We start from the raw sequence: 22,332 nt of genomic DNA, 5'->3' as shown, positions 1-22,332 counted from the left end.
CCACCACATCAAACGCACTTTCGGCGTCAAGTGAGATGGCAGCAACCGGAGTCCGATCATTCGCCACTGACTATATGATATTGATGAAACGCCTAATGTTATCAGAAGAGCCATGGCCCGAATAAACCCCACCTGATCTATATGCATAAGAGATGTCACATCTCCACCTAATCGGTTAGCCCATATTTCTGACAATATTTTTACGTCTAGCTGGATCAGGGAAATTGGACGGCAACTCCTACGCTCGTCCGAATCCCCTTCCTCCTCAAGAATCAGACTGATCAGGGCTTGTGTCATGGCTGGTGGAAGCTCTCCACTCCTTAATGATTCCACACAAACCTTCAGCAAAAGTGGAGCCGGCTCTGCAGCACTAGATCCAAAAAATTCAGCGGCAAAGCCGTCTGCTTGCAGGCAAGGCCCCAACTACCTCGCCAAGCTCCTCAAAGGTCATCTCAGAATCAAGAGAATTTCCCTGCTCGGTCATCAGTCCAGGAAGTTCCAATGGTTCCACAAAGTTTCCAATATCTTTATCAGCAGATGAAGACATGGAAGCATAGAGATCAAAATAGAATTCTCCAAAAGCACCATCAATATCAATGGCCGAGGCAAATATTTCACCACCAGCAGATTTCACTGAGGGAATGGCAGAAAAAGACTCCCTCTGCCCTACATATCCAACCAAAAGCTTCCCCGCTTTGTCCACCAACCCAAAGCATGACTGTCTTGCCCTGAACAGCCAAAACTCCACCTTCTGCGGCAAAATAGCACCATATCTGTATTTCAATCGGGTCAACTCTCTGAGGCCACCAGATGACACTCGGCGCCACAGCCCCGCCTCGGCACCTCCAACGCTCCCCTCCAATTCCACGAGTTCTTGTGCTTTGGATTTTTTGGTGAATGAGGCATACTGTATGATCCAGCCACTAAGAACTGCCTTAAGTGCCTCCCATGCCATGCCCACAGAGGATACCTAGGACCAGTTGGTCTCCATATAGACATTGATTTCAGCCTTTAGCATTTGTTGGAATTCAGAATTTTGCAAAAAGGATACATTAAAGTGCCAACTATATGATTTATTTTTCTCCATATGTGGCAACACCTCTAAACACACCAAGGCTTGATCTGAGACTAAAATGTTTCTAATTGAGCAATCAACAACAGATTAAATGAGGGACTTGATATATATACACCTCCGGTCAAAAGTTTTGAAACACTTGACTGAAATGTTTCTCATGATCTTTCCATTTTTTGGAATGGATGACTTTGACCGAATAATAAAGAAAAGCAGCCAATAAGTGCCAGGCATAGATGGGAACTCCTTCAATACTGTTTAAAAAGCATCCCAGGGTGATACCTCAAGAAGTTGGTTGCGAAAATGTCAAGAGTACATGTCTGCAAATTCTAGGCAAAGGGTGACTACTTTGAAGATGCTAAAATATAACACAATTTTGATTTATTTTGGATTTTGTTTAGTCACAACATAATTTCCATACTTCTATTGATGTTATTCCATAGTTTTGATGACTTTACTATTATTCTAAAATGTGAAAAAAAAAAAAAAAAAAAAAAAAATATATATATATATATATATATATATATATATATATATATATATATACATACATACATACACACACACACACACACACACACACACACACACACCGGTAGTGTATATATAAATGTATATGTAATATAAAGTGTATATATAAAAACAAATCTATTCTAGAGTAAATCTTATGGACTGAAAAAAAAAAAAAAATTACAGTCCCTACCCATATGGGTTCAAAAGTTTCCAAATATCTGTAAGACCAAGATTTTTACACATCCTGTGAAGCGTCACTGTTGCTCTAGGGGGCTTGCACACTTTTGCTTCACTATGATCAAAGACTGAGTCCATCAAAAGATTAAAGTCTCCTCCCAATATTATATTATGAGGGGTGCCATCGGCTTGCAACATCCCTTCAAGATCTATAAAAAAGCCCTGATCATCAATGTTAGGTGCATAAATATTCGCCAAAATAAGACTTTGCACCTGAATTTCAACTAAAACAATAATGCCTCTTCCTAATTTATCTTTACACTGTTTGAGGCATTTTAATTGTAGATGTTGTTATGTTAATAAGTAAACTTCACTGCTATTACTCGAGCCAGCACTATAAAAAAAATGCCCACCCCATATCTTTCCAAATTTTTCAGCTTCCTGCAGGGAAAGGTGCGTTTCTTAAAGAAACACTATATCATATTTCTTACACTTAAGAAGAGAAATTACCTTCCTTCTTATTATGGGGTGCCCCAATCCATTCACATTCCACATGGAGAAAGACAGTCCACTCATATTAACGTTTGACATTTAGACATTTAAGAAAAAATAGATTGTGTGTCAAAAACAGGATTTTAAAGACCACATTCCAACATTAGTGCAACAGTCAAACCTCGAACATTCCCCAGAACCAAACAAACAGAAAAAAAAAAATGTGCACATTAAACCCGCGCACGACAACCCCAGCTGGCGTCCATCCCTCCAAACAAAAACAGTCCATGCACGCCTACGAAAACCTCCGTGACAACTTTGTCATCGGATTGCTCAAGTCCAGTGATTCTATACAAATTTTGTGAGAAAGAATTACACAGCAAAAAATAATCTATAAAACAAACTCCAGCCATTAGGCAGAATAAACACAAAGAGCATGCAGCTTCATCCTTAAAACTGTCCAAAAGGTGTATTATTCTACAAAATTAACTCCAGCTGCTAGGCGGAACCAGCACAAAAAGAGCGTGCAGATTCTTCAGACGATCAAACGAATGTTCAGTGAGCCGGTCCACTCGGCTGCAACATGAGTGCAAGCAAATAACCTACTCACTCCAATGACTTTGCCAGAAATACTTCACAAAATAAACTCCAGCCGACAGGCGAAATAAGCACAAAAAGCATGTAGATTCATCCACAAAACCGTCCCGAAGGTGTGTTGCTCTACAAAATAAACTCCAGCCGCTAGGCGGAACCAGCACAAAAAGAGCACATAGAATCTTCAAACAGTCAAGCGAATGTTCAGTGAGCAGGTCCACCCGGCGCAACGTGAGCACCACAACATGACCACCTCACTCCATTGACTTTAAAAGGACATCGCTTGCTGTGGGCATGTGAATGTTTTACGGTTATCCTTAGCAACTATTCTAAATCTGGCAAGGAATATTAGTGCAAAAACAACCTTCCGTTGATGTAAAAGTTTCTTGCATTCCTCTCGTCGAGTTCTCAAAGTCTGGGAACAAGAAAATGCTGTGGTTCTTCCAAGAAAGCCTTCCTTTACTCCTCACCTCATGTAACACAAGATCTTTCTCAGATGATCTCAGAAATTTGGCCAGAATTGATCGGGGCCTGTCTCCTCAACTCTTGTGACCACATCAGTAAATTTAGCCTCCATGGCAGTGATCGATCGACATATCACAGCAAGATCCTCCAAGTCAGCAATGACCTTCGTCAGTATTGCCGACATGTTCAACATCTCTCGTCACATTTCCCGCAACTCTCAAACCAAATCGACTCCCTGGACCGCGGCCTTCTCAGTGGTGTCAGCCTGAGCACGCAAGTGCCTTTTAATGTCTCCAGAGCCAGAGGATTTTGAATTTTTTTTACATATTGTCCTCCTAGAACAATTATGGAACAGAGTGTATCGAATCTCAGACCAGTTTATGTCATTTAAAAGGTATTAAAACTAGCAAAGTGCACAGAGCTCGCCGTTCACATGTCTGATCCTCGCATGGTGTCACATGACCCCTCACCAGAGAATATATATTAAATTAAGCTTATTTTCTCACCCTGTTCAATTTGGCGTGAATGTTTGCTCCAGGTGAGAATGGCTCATTAGGAATTAATTGGTTAGATTCAAAATGTTGATTTGCGTTTGGTGTGCAAAGGCCTTTAGGAGTGAAGCATCAGCTTCAGCGTTGCGCTTCAAGCATTGTAACGCAGTGCTCACAGTTCAAATAATTTCAGCTTTGACCGCACTGGTCAAAACTGACATTTTGAAGAGTCCATCAATGATTACCGGACAATTTGCATATCCTGTACATACTGTATATTCACTCACTGAACACTTTATTAGGAACACTATGGTCCTAATAAAGTGCCCAATGTGGTCTTCTGTTGTTGTAGCCCATACGCCTCAAGGTTCGACGTGTTGTGCATTCTGAGATGATATTCTGCTCACTACAATTTTACAGAGTGGTTATCTGAGTTACTGTAACCTTTCTGTCAGCTCGAATCAGTCTGCCACTCACTGGATGTTTTTGGCACCATTCTGAGTAAACTCTAGAGACAGTTGTGCATGAAAATCCCAGGAGATCAGCAGTTACAGAGAGACTCAAACCAGCACGTCAGGCACCAACAATCATGATACAGTCGAAATCACTGAGATCCCATTTTTTCCCCATTCTGATGGTTGATGTGAACATTAACTGAAGCTCCTGACCTGTATCTGAATTATTTTATGCATTGCACTACTGCCAAATTAATGGCTGATTAAATAAATCACATGAATAAGTACAGTATGTGTATAGGTGTTCCTAATAAAGTGCTCAGTGAGTGTATATATACGCAAAGTCTTCGCAATGACAGGTCCAACTTAAGACCATAGTGATTTTCACACACTATTTTGCCTCACTAATGATGACTTTAGAGTACAAAGCAACAAGAAATATATAAAAAAAAAAAACTTTGAGGAAATATTGATAGTCTTGTTTTATTCATATATGTATTTACTTTATTGTTTACAAGCATCCAGAGACCTCATTTCATTAACTAATTTAAACTGACAAAGAACATCCAACGACCTTAATGTAATTGAGTCCCATTTTCTGCAATCAGACTAATTGCCAGGACTTTTTTCTCTTCTAAATACATGAATTTGCAATTAACTGATTTCAATACTACTGCTCACAAATCTCGCTTTCTTGCTGGACAAACCATCTGTAATGCTTTCTGCAATGCTTGGCATGTTGAGGGCATTGCGGTGCTGGAAGTTAGTGCTGAGCAGAGCGCTCATGCCCCGAGTCACGTGGAAGCCGCTTTTGATTTATGCTTAAAATAAGAAAAAATAAAATTAATAAAAATATGCACATGTAATTGTTGATGTTTTTTAGAGAATACATCTTGAATAACAATCTTGAATTAAAGTCTTACTATTTTATGCAACTTTGCGTCTCTAGTAAATGTATCTTGTTTTAAGCATGTTTAGATATTTTAAAACAAGACATAAAAACTGATTAAGGCTACATCCATAGTAATCAATTTTCTTTTGAAAACTTTTTCAGTTTTCAGTTTCCTAATGTAATCGTTTTCCAAAGTATGTGGTTATGGAAAATTCAATTTTAGCGTGGATAACAGTCGTAAACTCTGCAAATTCAAAACGTTTTTGAACGAAAACGTATTAGTGTGAACATGGCCTAAGACAATGACTTCTGAACCCAACATTCTACATGCATAATTTGCAAAAAATGGACTTCTGAGCTTTTAAGCACACACACACGTTGGTGCGGCTATCCTTATGAGGACTCGCCATAGACATAATGATTTTTATACTGTAAGAACTGTAGATTCTATCCCCTAACCCTACCCCTAAACCTAACCCTCACAAAAAAAACTTTCTGCATTTGTACATTTTCAAAAAAACTTTTAGTAAGTTTAAGATATTTGAATTATGGGAACACTAGAATTTTTTTAAAATTTTAAATTCTATAAATGTGGAACACTTCCAAATTTATAGAATAATACCCTTGCAATTACCAGTTTGTAATCTAAAAAAAGTCCTCGTAAACCACCCAAACCCGCCCACACACACACACACACAAAAGGACACAAAACACAGTCAAATCTAAGAATGTCTCAGAGAGAGAGAGAGAGAGAGAGAGAGAGAGAGAGAGTGTGCGCCCTCAATCCCACATCTAACTCTGTCCATGCCACATAACAAGCTCATAAACATATCCGTGACTGCCAAAAGGAGTGGTAAAAGCGACCCTCGCCGAGAGTTAGAAAAAAAAAAAAAGTTGCTGGGACCAATTAAAATCCTTTGCGCTCCGTGAAAAAGGGCCAAATTGGTTGAGTGTGCCGCTGAATGGAGGATGATGACTCAATCTCTTTTAGTGTTGCAGCAGCGTTGTGCTCTCTCATTTTACCCCATTACGGCAGACTGAGGGAGCAGCTCTCTTGTTAGGGAGAGAGAGAGAGAGGGTGCGGTAACGCACTCAAGAGCAAATGTACAGAAGTGTGGTGAATTGCGATGGAAGTTTTGAGGTTTTGAGAGTGCATTCCTTCAGATAGAAGGATGGATGTAGAAGAGAGGGAAGAATAGAGAGTTTTACCTCATGATTCTTGCTTTAAAATACATAAAGGGGTTATATCCTTCTTCATTAGATATTTAGGAACCCCAAATAGGCACTGTACACAATGCAAATTTTGGTGGTCATATGTAGATGGTCAGATCAGGTTTAAGTAAAAGAAATATATTCATGATTTTTTCCATATTCACATGCCTCTAAAAACACAGGCACCCAGACCTCTCTCCTCTTTAGGCTTTGTATCCTGCTGTCCTTCACCCTGTGTCATCCTTTTATCCCTCTCCACCCACCCTGGCTCTGATGAGGCATGCAGAGGGGCCCGACCCCAGAGAGCTCCACAGGCCCCAGCCATCTAAAGCGGCCAAGCTAAATCCTCTGAAGATACTGAAATGTCAATCCCGCTATGGTAACCCCTCCCCTCAGCATCTCTCTCTCCCTCAAACACACACAGGCACATAAACACCCCAAAATCACAGCGAAAAAACACCATGTTATTATTGGAAGACAAGGGAAAGTGCGTTCTGCTGCTAAAGAGCTGCAATCCATCAAAAGCGGAGTTGCCAAACTCAGATCGGAGATAAGACCTGACCAAAATCTTTCTGTTTGGGTCTCAGGGTCTTATTCATGGCTGTCTCAAAATGGACATTTATGCAGGTTTAATCCTGTAAAATTTCAGAACCTCTGCTACCGATTGGTGAATTAGGTACTTGGAAAAATAATTTGGGTCAGAAGTGAACATAAATGTGAATTTAAAATGTTGTATTCAAATTTTTAAGCATTTGGCTCATGCTTTTATCCAGAGCAACCTACAATACATTCAACAAAACATACATTTATCCAGAGTGTTTGTGTGTTTCCTGAGAATCGAACCAACAACTTTAGCATTGATGTTTCCATACTCTACCAGTTGAGCAATAGGAACACTTACACATTCTGACGAGGTTGTTTGTCTAGATTCCTACAGAAAATACACAACAAAAATAAGGACCCTTTTATTAATCATATGGGCAGTGAAAATCCTGCAGGTTTCTTTCAGTTTTCGTACATTCAACTTGGTTCATCTTGCAAAAAGTGCTCAAACAGAAGTCTAGTTAAACTGTGTTTGAATTTGTAGCTTGTATTTTGCCATGAGATTGACATGTGTGGGGACCTTTTCAAGTCTATGACTTTTCAGGCATAAGTTCATATTCTGAAATAAATGTTTTGGTTACACTTTATTTTACAGTGTTCTTGTTACAGTGTAATTACACAAAGTATTGAGTAATATAAATTAAAAACATGTAATTACTATTGGATTAGGGTTTGGTTTGTGGTTAGTTGCTTGCAATTATGCATCATTTACTGTTATTACTATAGTCAATACATATAATATGTATAACAAGGACACTGTAAAATAAAGTGTTACCAATGTTTTTTAATGAATACCAAGATTCTCAATTTGTTTAAAACAGACACAATTTGTAAATATTCTAATTAATCTTTTTTCACTCAAAATGAAGGATTTACTGTTTATCTACTGTAAAAGAATAGTACCATTTGTATACAGGTAGTGCTCTTTCCACATGAAATGCTATTTAACAAAAATAAATAAATAAATAAATAAATGAATAAATAAATAAATGTGCTTAGCATGGAAAAACAAGCTGATAGGGATCGAACACACAAACTTGCCGTTGCTTGTATCATGCTATACCAGTTACAGGAACTCTTCTACATCAAGCTATTGCCAAAATATACATGCTGCAAATTCAAACACAATTTAACTAGACATCTGTTTGGGTACTTTTTGCAAAAGACAAAAATCCATTAGACAACAAGTTTTTAGAAATCATATGGGCTGAGAAATGCCTGCAGATTTTCTTTCGGTATCTGTAATTTCATCCTGGTTCATCTTGCAAACATTCTCCGTAACAGAAGTCAAGTTAGATTGTGTTTAAATTTGTAGCATCTATTTTGGCATAAGCTTGGCTGTGATCTAGGGCTGGGTTTTGATACAGATTTCCTGATTCAGTTCCAATTCACAAGCTCTCGATTTGATTGATGCGATATAGGGTATGACATATGGGTATGTTTCAGTTTTATATGTCCACTTTGCTCACATATGAAAGAAATTCTCTACCAACTAATGGGGACGTTCTAACAAGGTACATTATGAAAATATTAATTTTACTAATTAGATTTTATTAGTTTTTTTGCTACGTTTATTGCTTAATTGCATAATTTATACTATTTACAAGTATTTACATTGGTTGAACACGTGCTAAAACCAGTACTGTCTCTTTATCAAAACCGGCATTTCTGTAAAGAGCATCTGTAAATGAGCGCACATTAACTCTAAATGCTTTACCTCGTCTGTGCCATGCATGATTAAAATTAAATCTTTATTTTATTATTGTTTTTGTAGAAAACAGAAAGGGCATTAAAAGAGACATTATTCAATAACAAATGGGTCGCGTGGATCTCGTCGTTAGACACACATTACATAGAACAACTTTTACTCTCAAAAAGCAGTGAAAGGATCTCACTGCTGAATACTTCACCAATATACTACACAATTACTGGTGAGTGAAATCGAAAAATGTATCAGCCAGTTTCCAAATATATACATTTTAGTCGCATTGCGCAAAATTTGGTTGCAAATGCGAGCAATTTCCTGTGATTGTAGTGGAGGGTTGTGCATAGAGTAAAAGATGGATCCTGGGATTTAAAAATCGATATAGAGATCGTTCTAACGAAGATCGCGATGCACTGGAAAATCTATATTTTTACCCACCCCAACTGTGAAAACATTCACACACGTTTGTTTTTTAATCATGGTAAGGACTTTCCATTGACTTTTATAGTTTTTATTCTGAGCTAATTATATTTTCGATCCTCTTCCCCTTAGCCAAATCCTTACAGAATTTTCCTTGTATTTTTACAAAACAGTCAGATGTTAAAGCACATATATTAAACTGCAGTTCTACATCGAAAACCCATGTTACAATTACCTTTCCGAGTATGTATACCATACAGTAATTGGATGAAATCAAATGACTCCCACTTCAATATGTGAGCGATAAGCTAAACTCAAGAGGATAAACCAACCAGAAATACACACACACGCACAAAAGGTTCACAAGTGTCTAATCAGCTGCGGAGGTCCTTGGGGATCCGAGGTTGGAGGAATTCCTGTTTACTACGGGACCTTCTTTCCTGCAACCCCTGAAAAAAAGAAGCAGAGCACGTCCTTCCTTCAACCCTAACCTCCCATCAGGGCCTGCGGTGGGCAGATAAAGCCCAGCTCAAAGCCCCCTTCTCAAATACAGGGAAATCCGTTTGGTCAGGGTACACATTTCATTGACCTGTGGTCTTAAACATACGCCGGCTCAGTTCCAACTCTGCCAACCGTGAACCGTGTGCTGTAAAGCTCCATAGCGTGGAGGCACCACAGGGCTTTATCCTGAGAGGAAGTTTAATATTTCACACTGGGAGGGTGAGGTGGGTGGAATGGAAATTGGCCAACAGGTTTAGTTTAGGGGTGGGGGTAAGAGTGTGTTCTGCCTCAAAGTCTCTAATGCAATATTAATAAAGGTCAGTGACTCTTTTATGACATATTGTCTCAGAACACAGCAAGGGCGTCATCCCATCACACTCTCTGCTTGCATGGAGCCCGTCACGGTTTAGTGAGGCAGCAGAAATGCAATATCCAGGCAGTATGTGTTGACGTGCACAGATACAAGAAGAGAGGCTGCGGAGACCACAAACACTGGCACATATAACATCTTGCCTTGAACACATGATCTTTACTTGAAAGGCACAAAGCGATACCACTCTAAACAGGTTTCACAGTGATAGACTGATATATTAAGCAGGACAATAAGTTTGCCAATGTTTGGATATTTTGAGATTAACGCTTGGCCGTTTAACAGAAGTGTGTTGGTTCCAAACTCTGATAATGGCTTTTTCAATTAACTATTTTTGGGGAATTTTAAGTAAATATTGTGTTAAATGTTCAATTTCAGCTATTTTATTTATTTTTTTTGCATCTCATTTGCTAGCATTACACTGTATTCCAACTAGGGCTGTCGATTTAACATATTAATTTAATGTGATGAATTACACTCACTGAGCACTTTATTAGGAACTCCAGTACACCTACTTATTCATCTAATTATCTTATCAGCCAATTTTGTGTCAGCAGTGCAATGCATAAAATCATGCAGATACAGGTCAGGATCTTCAGTTAACATTCACATCAACCATCAGAATGGGGGGGTGGGGGGAATGTGATCTCAGTGATTTCGACTGTGGCATGATTGTTGGTGCCAGGCGGATTGGTTTGAGTATTTCTGTAAATGTTGGGTCTCCTGGAATTTTCATGCACAACAGTCTCTAGAGTTTACTCAGAATGGTGCCAAAAACAAAACAAAAATCCAGTGAGTGTTGGTTCTGCGGACCGTAACGCCTTGTTGATGAGAGAGGTCAATGGAAAATGGCCAGACTAGCTCATAGGCTATAGGCTACAACAGCAGAAGACCACGTCAGGCACTTTATTAGGACCATAGTGTTACTAATAAAGTGCTCAGTGAGTATATATGAAAAATAACAGATAATTAAAAAAATCTTTAAAAATGAACACAAAGCTTGATGTACCACCTTGATGTGGCAGTAAAGGGCAGTACGCTCCAACTATACAGGCAACACGCTTTGTCAAACCAACAAGAGCAACATGCAGCACAGCCTTCCACAGACACGCTTTCTGGACCGAGCACAACAGAATGGATGGATCTCGAGACACGTTTTTCAACATTTCAAACTACATTTAACTTGACACAGTGTCCTAAAAACACAGCGCTTATGACTAGAGATGCTGAAAACTAGTGAAACATGAAGCAACCAAAGTGAGTCCCCAAAAGCATCCATCTGAAGCATGAGAACATAGACTAACAGTTAAAAATAGCTCAGACGGAATATTACGGAACAGTAGGCCAATATTAGGGTTATGTTCAATGATTTGGAAAGGCACAATTTTGACGTTTAAAACACTTTTTATATTGTAGAAATGCTTAAGTTGTCTGCTGCCACTATATTGTATATGTATACAGCATGTTATGTGTTTGTCTTATCTGAATTATAATATTTATTATATATTATATTTATAATTATTGTATATATTATACACTAATATATTTTTTTGGGGGGGGGGCTTTCTTAGTAAATATTGATATGTTATTAATTGAATAACAGAACAATAATAATAATAATAATAATAATAATAATAATAATAACAGAATAACGTAACGCATCAAAACGGAGGGTGGGGGATGGGTGGGGCCATAAGTTTAACCCATTACATTTCACATACAGAGATAGATATATCACACAATATGTAGACTCAAGTGTGCTCCCTGAATGATAATACTGCATGTTTCCAACACTTGTTTTCCAGTGTTGGTAGAGTTGTTTGAACTTGTGGGATTAATGTCTCTTGTCTGGTTACGCTTGAAGTAGTCCGGAAAAGGCAGATGTCTCTTCATATTGTGCTCATGAAACTGATCGTGCATGACAATTGTAAAGGTAGACCATCACCATAGTTTTAGCGTCTTGATGCTGTCTAGAGAAAATGCATGCTGGTGATTGGACTGAGTTAAAAATATTTTTGTATTGGTTTAAAAACTTTTATATCTACGTTTATATACTGTCTATAACCTACAATTAATGAAGTAGCACTTGTCAAAAATATAATAAATAATCAGCAATGTCATTAAATATATTTTAGTTTATTTATTTTAAGCTTTCTGTTTTTCATTATTAGACCCTTAGACTCACTGAAATGGACCAAGTGTGAAAACGCCCTAATGGTGTGTTTATTGAGAATTAAGCAGGAGTTCAGAAGAAGATAAAGTTAAAAATATGCAACCAACATTCAAATGAAAGGGATAGTTCACCCCAAAATTTAAATTCTGTCATCATTTACTCATCCTCATATTGTTCCAAACCAGTATGACTTGCTTTCTTCCATGGAGTACAAAAGGAGATGTTAGGCCGAACGTTAGCCTCAGTCACAATTTAACTTTCATTGTATGGCAAAAAATGATCTATTGAAAGTGAATGGTAACTGAGGCTAATATTGTGCCTAATATCTAATTTTTGTGCCATGGAAGAAAGTCATATGGGTTTAGAACAACATGAGTGAGTAAATGTTGACAGAATATTTATTTTGGCATGAACTATCCCTTAAAGGAGTTGTATTATGTCTACCCCCACAACTTCCAGCATAATGAAAACACAAGGATGGCCTGTCTCAGAGGAGAAAGATTTATACACAAGAGGAAAGAGACATTATAAACTGGAGGTTTTTTTGGCTGGGAAGGAGCAATTGTAATGGGAAGAGTATCAAATAATGAAAGGAGCAGGAGTAGAGTGCCAAATAAAGGCTCTGCAATTGACTCATAATGGAAACAAAATCAGAGCGAGTGGAAAACTTGATGAAAGCGAGGTACTCCATTAATAAACATGCGCTCCAGTGCTGCTTATTTCAGCCTTTGTGTTAAAGCACTCTGCGCTCATTGAAAGATCTGAGCCAGTGAGTGTGAGTGTGTGTATGGCCTGTTTTACACCGTATTAACAGGTTACAGCATTCACACTGTCCACAAATGCAGTGCAGTGCTGCGTAGCAGCAATGGAGCTGCAAGTACAGTTTCAATGCTCACCCCAAAGTCATGTGAGTTTGGAACGACATCAGGAAATGACAGCGTTTTCAAACTTGAGCTTCGGCTGCGTTGAAATATTTCAACTTGTGCGACTAGACAGTATGTGACCGCATTACCGGAAGTTATGTATTCCTGCAAAACTATCAGCGCGAAGCGAGAAATATCAACAGATTTAATCCTAAACTTTATTCTAAACGCCTTCTACTTCTGTATTTTGGACAATTATGAATGTAGAAGTCACAAATGATTGTTTACGTTGCAAATATATCACAAAAAGCTTTTTTATAACAGTAAATGTGATTAAAGGTGTACGTGTCATTTATTTCTGCACACGCACAACCTAGATATTTTAAAATCACATTCATGAATTTATGCTTCCTATTTGCTGAATTATGGTCGTTGTTGCTGTTAATTATCATATAATAACTATAAAAAAGTATTCATAATAAATAATACTATTAATAATAAATACTGAATGAATATTAATCATGAATTTCATTAAATTCATCCATCTGCTTAACAAAATCAGACACAATAATGTCATTCTGAGGTAAACTGTTGGTAGCTTCTCCATCAATGAATAAAATCCATTGCGAGCAAAATGACAGTTAATACGACAGTCATATGCTAATGTTGGAGACAGTGAAAAGGCAGCTAAAGCGAGTCTTCTGTTGCAGTTATGCTGCAGTGCCACTTATGCATGCAGTGTGAAACAGATCTAAGTCTGTATTTATGTGTGAGTGAGTAAAGCCCAGAGTATACTTCGCTCAGATGTGAACACTAGGCGTCTGCGTACAGGATGCGTGATGCAAATCTCATCATCAGCAAAGTGCTCGAGCACTTTTTTCAGCACTGATTTTTCTAACTGCGTATACTCTGAATGCGCAGTATGTGCATGCACCTGGAGTTATTTGCACTAATTAGTGGGTCCACAAGGTGGCAACACTCACATTTGAGCAGTTGCGGTCAAGAAGAAGTGCTAGAAGAAAGTAAAAAATATTGTAATAATAATGAGCTGTTTCTCACCCACACCTATCATATCTAAAGATATGGATTTAAGCACCACGGTCATATGGATTACTTTTATGCTGTCTTTGTGCTTTTTGGGCCTTAATTTCTGGCCACTTTTCACTTGCATTGAATGGACCAACAGAGCTGAGATATTCTTCTAAAAATCTTCATTTGTGTTCGGCAGAAGAAAGCCATACACATTTGGGATAGCAGGAGGGCGAGTAAATGAGGAGAGAATTTACATTTTTTGAATGAACTATCCCTTTAATCTGGGTGTTGTGTAAAGTGAGTTCATATAAGTCCACAATGTACTGTATTTTAGAGCTTTCAAGGGTATCGGTGAAGGTTAAATACTTTAGGTGATCTAAAGTGCAAGTGTGGACCAGGCATTTACATAACATTGTATTTATGTAAGGTCAGTGCAACTGAAACACACACACACACACACACTCTCTCACACACACACACACACACACACACACACACAAACACAAACACACATCAGCTGTTCACTAAGCCCCACCTGACTCCAGATGCTGCTCTTATACAACTTCATTTTGTAAGTGGTCAGCATTAAAATGGAGCTTTGGCTCATGGGCCAGCACACACAAAACCTATCCAAATGAGGACCTACCATAGTCTTCTACTGTTTTAAGCTGAAGCTAATTATAATTCTTAAAGACTTATCCTAACCAAAATGCTAAACTAAAACCTAAAGCCAAAAAAAACAAAAACGAAAACAAAGAAAACAAAACACAACCCAAAACAAAAAATAAATAAATAACTTTACCCAATAGACCTTTTTCACAGACTGTGATGATGCATTTCCACCTTATTCAGCAGTATAAATGTCACAAACTTTTTCATATGATAAAAAGTATAAAGTGTAACTTTATAACATTATTCTTTGTGTTATATTACCCTGGAATTAGTTTTAAAAAGAGAATTTCGACAGCTGTGAGGGGGTTTCAAATACAGCTGCTGAGAGAGTGACAGTAAATTTGGCATCTTCTCCCATCTGAATGTCTTAATCCAACACTCACTATTTTTTTCCTCTTCTGGAAAGTCATTCATGTAATAGTGGATTTTTTTTTTTTTTTGCTTCTTTTGGTCTTGGAGCAAATAGGTAAGTGAAAATAATATTTGTGTCATGTATTCCCTGTTTTTTGCTTAGACTTTTATGTTGAAATTCTGTTTAATTCCTGTTTCCTGTTAGTTTTGTAGTCCTTTGCAGTTTCATTTTATGATTGGTTTTCCCCTGATCGTTCCCCCTGGTTTTCCTCATTCCTTTGTTTGCCCCTGTGTATTTAAGCCCTTGTTTTCTTTGTCAGTCTTCACATGTGTTGTCATGTTCTGTGCCTGGTTTCCCATGTTTTTGTTTAATTTTATTTTGAGTACTTTGTTTATCTTTTGTTACATTACAGCTGCATTTAGATCCTCATTCCTCGTCTGCCTCGTCACAGAAAAACTGACCAAAAATGGATCTAGCGACCGTCCGAATTCTGCACCTTAAGCAAGGGGACCGTCCAGTTGAGGATCACGTCTGTGAGTTTTTAGAGCTAGCGAATTTAGTGCACTATCCAGACCGCTCTCTGGTGATTTTCTTCTGGACCAGTCTGAATAGTGCACTGAAGGAACTAATGCCTCCAGCTAATCCTCACTGGACTCTCTACGAATATGAGGAGAAGGCTCTGGAACTTTGCGGTTCCCTTTACACAGTGGATTATGGCGGGAACCCCAGGCCAAAACCTGCATCTTCGGCTCCTTGTCCAAGCCTTCCATGTCTTCTTGCTCCATATCACAGCCACACCTGAGTCTGCTCCACGCCATGTCACAGCCACGCCCGAGTCTGCTCCATGCCATGTCACAGCCACGCCTGAGTCTGCTCTACGCCATGTCACAGCCACGCCTGAGTCTGCTCTACGCCATGTCACAGCCACGCCCGAGTCTGCTCTACACCATGTCACAGCCACACCTTCCACGACTCCTTGCTCCAAGCCTCCCACGGCCCGTCTCGAAGACTTCCATGGCCCGTCTCCAAGTTGAATGATCTTACCTCACAAATTGCCAGCGCCCACGCCTGCCACAGCCAATGAGCCGGAAGCCTCGTCCGTCCCAGAGCCAGCGTTGCCAGAAACCTTGTCCATCCCAGAGCCAGCGTTGCCAGAAGCCTCGTCTGTCCCAGAGCCAGTGTTACCAACTTCGGCCATCCGGAGCAGGAGGAGAAAGTCTTCTGTTCCCGAGTCTCTGCCAGCGTTCACGACCACAGAGGTCGTTCCTGGCCATCCGCCTGATCTGCTCTGGTCTCCTTGGTATCCTGGCCGTCCGCCTGATCTGCTTTGGTCTCCTTGGACTCCTGGCCGTCCGCCTGATCTGCTCTGGTCTCCTTGGACTCCTGGCCGTCCGCCTGATCTGCTCTGGTCTCCTTGGACTCCTGGCCATCCGCCTGATCTGCTCTGGTCTCCTTGGACTCCTGGCCGTCCGCCTGATCTGCTCTGGTCTCCTTGGACTCCTGGCTGTCCGCCTGATCTGCTCTGGTCTCCTTGGTCCTCACTCCCAACGGCTCTGCCTTGGACTTCCGAGCCCCCAGCTCCACCTCAGCCCTCTGAACCTCTGGCTCCAGCTTGGTCCTCTGAGCCTGCAGCGTCACCCAGGCTCTCCATCCCTCCGGCTCCACCTTGGTCTCAAACCTCCCTGTCTTTGCCTTGTTCCTCTGCTCCCCTTGCCCCTTGTGCCCCCTTGAACTGCCTGTTTCCCCTTTTCCCCCACACCCCATGGACAATTTTTTGTGTGTGTGTGTGGAGCATCTGGAATCCGCTCTTTAAAGGGGGCTCTGTCATGTATTCCCTGTTTTTTGCTTAGACTTTTGTTAATCCTTGTTTAGTTCCTGTTTCCTGTTAGTTTTGTAGTTCTTTGCAGTTTCATTTTATGATTGGTTTTCCCCTGATTGTTTCCGCTGGTGTTCCTCGTTCCATTGTTTGCACCTGTGTATTTAAGCCCTTGTTTTCCCTGTTTTCTTTGTCAGTCTTCACATGTGTTGTCATGTTCTGTGCCTGGTTTCCCATGTTTTTGTTTCGTTTTATTCTGAGTACTTTGTTTATCTTTTGTTCCATTAAAGCTGCATTTAGATCCTCATCTGCCTCATCACAATTTGCTGTGATCTCCCATTCACTGCTGTCGAAGTTTACCCTGCAATCATTTACTTCCGCATTCCAAAACCTGGAGTGTGAAAAAGGTCTATTATGCAGGTTTGATAATATATAAATTTCAGTAACAATTTTACCCTTTCTTTTAACCATAAACAAGTTCACTGAATTCTGTAACTTTGAGCATTCCATTCAGATATTAATTTCTCTCTTTATTGTGGTCTAACCTAGCAGAAAAGTTGCAATTTCACCTGACAAATGACTATAATCTCCAATTATGTTCTGAATATTTAATATTTGCATTTAAAAAAGAAAGTGGATCTAAATGCTAACTGAGGATTTGCTTTTTTGCAGTTGCATTGGTCAGAAAAACTTTCTGAAAGACCATCTCAACTAATGGGGAAAAATCAAAGTTTGGTACATTTTTTTTTATGACACTCATGGGATAGTACCATTAGGAATCTGCTTATAAAATAAAGGAGAAGAAAATCAACTCTGACCATTACAACCAATCTCATTAAAGGGGACAGGAACTCTGTTAAATCCCAATGTAGTATGGAATGACGCATCAGTGACTCGCAGGAAAAGCAATGAAGCTGAGAAACATTAAGATGAACATAAGCTGATTTATCACAACCTCTTGACTCAAAAAGGACCATTCCACTCAAATAAACATGAGATGAGTGAAAACGTCTGTTGTAGTATTAGTGGGATAGGATGGTGTCTTCAAATACAATCGCTACCAAAATTACTTGATGTTAAAGGGCATTCTGGAGCATGACAACTGCTCAGACATGAAACAATATGCATACTGAACATTCATGGTCCACGATGTAACACTGGACAATGCTTATTCTGCTTACTATTCAAAGTAGGATGTGGGATATTTCTACTTTCTTAATTTCTCTGACTTCTGACAATACAGCGTTCTGTTGGGTAAAGGTCAGAAGATGAAATGTAAAAAAAACGGCAGTGCTAAACTTTTTTTGCTGGTTCTCCCTTATCTCAACAGATGAGAAACTTGACTGTGTTTTGCACAGCTGTCTTTGCAAACCTTTGCTGAATAGGTTGTATTAGGGAAGGATGACAAATAAACTGGGTTAAATACACATCACACATCACCTGCCTATCGGAACGTGCATGTGCACAACTTTAGTTACGGTTTGATTAACGCGTATACATGCTAGATGAAGCCGAGCTACAATCCCATTATCTAGTTCTGTTAGTCCGACTTTGCAAAAAACAGACAAATTGTTTAATTTGACTGAAATCTCACTTCTAAAGTGCATGTAAATGTACTGACTGGTGCGTTTTATTTGGTTAAAATTAAATGCTTTTAATTAACCATGTCTCCCTGGGTACTGCCATATCCGTGTGATGTCATACAGCCATACTGTATATTGTAAAAGTTAGGTTTAAAAAATCCTGCGACTTTGAAAGTCTGATTTTAAATGGTGTTCTATTGCATTTCTAAACTGGAGATTGTTCAACTTTCCAAGTGAGATGGTACGCAACATTAAAGAGATTTACACAAGTATGTGGCATGTTCCTGGACCAACATTCTTTGTTTGTTGGTAAACATTCCTATCAACCACACATTGCCCTCCAATTTATGGAGTAGTTACAGGAACAACAAAGGGTGTTGATCTAAAAAAAATTCCACTAGCATAAATCGTGTTGTGAATTGTACAAAAGGATTCAATAGTGGGCAGTACTGAATAATGAATAATTAGTTAAATGATAATTGACAGTTGTTGTACCTGGAAGGCTGGTGGAGATGTTGACTTGGGTGTAGAACCTTTTATAGGGCAGTAACTCCGAGACGCCATTGCGGGCTTCCACGCTGAAGGAATAGTTGGAGTTGGGAAGAAGGTTTACTACGGTGACCGTGCGCTCGGTAAGGCCACTCTGCTGGGGTATGAAGCCAACACTGGCCCCACAGGGCTCACACTGCACTTGCGGGGACCGAGGAGGGCCGATGCATCGCCTACAGCCTATGCAATAGGTAAGATCCACTCTGCCTCCAGAGTCATTTGGCACAGCCCATTCCAGAATAAGTGTGGACTGTTTGAGGGTGTAAACCAGATCACGGGGTGGAGAGGGGGGGCCTGCAAGCACAAGAGAAAAACAATGCATGAACATTTGAGAGCTTTTAAAATGAAAATTCTGTCATCATTTAATCACCCTCAAAAGGATATATTAAGCAGAATAAAAGCCTCAGTCACCATGCATTGTATGCAGAAAGGATACAATGAAAATGTATAGTGACTGAGGCTGTCATCCTGCATAACACCCTTTTGTGTTCAATGGACGAAACAAAGTCATATGCACTTGGAACAACACCAGGGTGAGTAAATGATGACATAATTTTCATTTTTGGGTGCTGTTACATACCATCCAAAAAAAGTTATTCATAAGCATAACATAAATGCAATCTAAACAACATACTCTAATTAACAACATGCTAATTACCACCGAATTAACTGTGATTCTTTTTAACAATTTAAACCAATTATAGTCAGTTGAGAGGAAACAAACACAAGGCACGGAAGAGAGTTGTGGGGAAAAAAGGATTGTGAGTTCTTGGGGCATTTGGCAGAGAGGAGCACAGCTCACACACACACACACACAGGCCATTTAATACATCCAAACAAAGGATAAGGAAAAGTTGCATCATGTACACTTGCAGACATGTTATTTGATACTCAAAAACATGATAATGGCTCAGATGGAATCCACACCTGCAGAACTCCCAAGAAAGCTTTGCAGATTTCTGCAGAATTTGAATGCCTGTTATTCACAAAACTGAACAAATTCCTCAGCCCTTGTGTGCAGTGTACAACTTGTTTATGTTCATTATAATATGCTTTTTAAAAGAGGTTTGAATAAATGATCATTTTCCAGGTTAGTCCCTTGAGATTAAAATCTATTATTCGACAGAGACCTGGCCAAACTGGCAGCATAAAACATTAAAACAATAAACATAACATAAAACACTGACACTGGCCAAAATGTCTGTTTAAACTTTTTAAATAAAAGGCACTTTTAGCTATTTTGATAATAGTATAGTACTCTCTTCTTCCTTGGTAACACTTTACACAATAAGGTTGCATTAGTTAATTAAGCTGACGTAATAGTTAGTTAACACAATGTATTAATGAACAATAATTTTACACTATTTATTAACCTTGGCTTATGTTCATTTCTACATATATGAACACTGTAAATACTAATAGTTATCTTATAAATTAATAGTTTACTCAACTTATGCTTAATTTTTTTACTACTCTTACTAGTTTTAAGTTACCATTACTCTCTAAACCCTAAAGTTTTCATTAATAAAAAAAAAATCAAGTGGTCCTAATTAAACAGTACTTGAAATGTCACATTTTGGAATCATAACACAAATATATGCGTTCTTTAAACTTTGGCTTTGAGTACTAACTCAAAATGATCAAGTACAAAAATGCGGCTGTTTGAAATAGCCATAAGCCCTTGTGCTTTAATAAATTATGTATGTTTGGTCAAAACAAGGGAACTTATGTAGAAAAATAATAATTGTGATTTAAAAATGTATATAGTTTTAATTATTATGACCATAGTTGTTGTTTTGTTGTAGTTGGTTTATAGTTGTGATTTGTGTGAAGTCACAGTTAAGGTGATTAATGTTACCTCTGGTGAACCTGAAGCCTGATAAATTTAAGCCATTCTTCTTTACTCAACTGTACTTTACAAAAGTGCAGATTTATGTGCACTAAGAACTGAGGAGAATCCAATGTGCTGTATGGCTAACCAAGATTCTAGACATAATTTCCCTTATACTGTATAAGACATGCTATAACTCAATTTATATATATATATATATATATATATATATATATATATATATATATATATATATATATATATATATATATATACACATACACATACATATATAAACAATTATACTTTAATCACAGATGAGTTAAGTTTACTTGTAACTAGATAACATTACTTTAAAAAATTAAGTTAATTTTACTTGATCCAAATAAGTATTTTAACTTAACAAATGCATACAAACTGATTGCCTTAAATCTAAGGTCAACTAGTTAGATTTTACAGTGAATATATTTATTTACATTAGAAGTTGTATACGTTAATGCAATTTGAACTAGAAAAAAAAAACACGGAAGTTTGACTTAATGAGAACATCAAGTAAGATTAATAAATGCTGTAAAAATCATTGTTCATTCATTACATCTAATGAATTAGTTACAGTTAACAGAACCTTATTGTAAAGTGTCACTGCTTGGTTTGACACATTTGACCACAGTTAAATGTTAAAATATATTTCACACATGAGAAGGAAACATGAGAAGAGTCCATATAGGCCAAGGACTTAAAAGAAACAATCTAGGAAAAAATAGAGAGGAGCAGACCCCAAAAGCTGTTAATTTCCAATTAAAATCAAAGACCTTAAAAAGACTGTAGAACTGCATGGGTGTGTTGTCATAATGGCATTCACTATGGAAACCACGGCTGATTTATTGAGAATAGAGTGGGCAGAATGAATGAGATCTGATCTAAGAGGAAAGGTGAGAGAGAGATCAGAGGCGTTAATTGCTGCTGTCCTGTAGCGTGGGACTGTTCTGTTGACTCGGGGAGGAGCAGGTCATGGCAGGAGCCCTGCGTCTCTAATGCCGTTTGTCAGACAAGAATCTGGCGACAGCAGGAAGCCATTTAAATGTCACTGGGGCTTTAAGCTGTCCATCATAGGCTCAGGCCCAGAGCACTACATGTGCCTCCTGCTGCCCTTAAACACACACACACACACACACACACCTCTAATGGGCTAAATATGGTCTAATGAGAGGACCATCCACTGTAATAGGGAAGTTCGCTTTTCCTTTTTAGACAGGTTACGCCAGCTGTTCAGTTTGTCTGTAAGCATCACACATCACGAAGGAAAAAAGATGAAGATGAATGCTTATTGTTTAAGAAATTTTAATTCTGCAATTCAATCCATGTTTACACATACATTACCAGTCAAATGTTTGGGGACACACACTTTTTTTTTTAATAATACTACAGTATATTTCCTCATTTAACAATAATAGGAAAGTCATCAAAACTATTAAATAAAACAAAGGGAAGTCTGGAAG

At 38.6% G+C, this 22,332-nt stretch overlaps 1 protein-coding gene across 2 annotated transcripts in view; it reads right to left on the bottom strand.

Moving 5' to 3' along the window:
- Window positions 1–22,332, bottom strand: part of LOC127424920 (ephrin type-A receptor 7-like) — a 190,429-nt gene that overhangs the window by 43,347 nt on the left and 124,750 nt on the right. For both annotated transcript variants that reach the window (XM_051670471.1, XM_051670469.1), the window contains exon 5: window positions 18,949–19,296. In XM_051670471.1, the coding sequence (XP_051526431.1) occupies window positions 18,949–19,296 (348 nt within the window). The remainder of the gene's footprint in view (window positions 1–18,948; window positions 19,297–22,332) is intronic.

This window comes from Myxocyprinus asiaticus, chromosome 34, assembly GCF_019703515.2.
Source record: "Myxocyprinus asiaticus isolate MX2 ecotype Aquarium Trade chromosome 34, UBuf_Myxa_2, whole genome shotgun sequence".
Lineage (NCBI taxonomy): Eukaryota > Metazoa > Chordata > Actinopteri > Cypriniformes > Catostomidae > Myxocyprinus > Myxocyprinus asiaticus.
The sequence above is the reverse complement of the archived record's forward strand: the minus strand, read 5'-3'. Positions and strand labels throughout refer to the sequence as shown.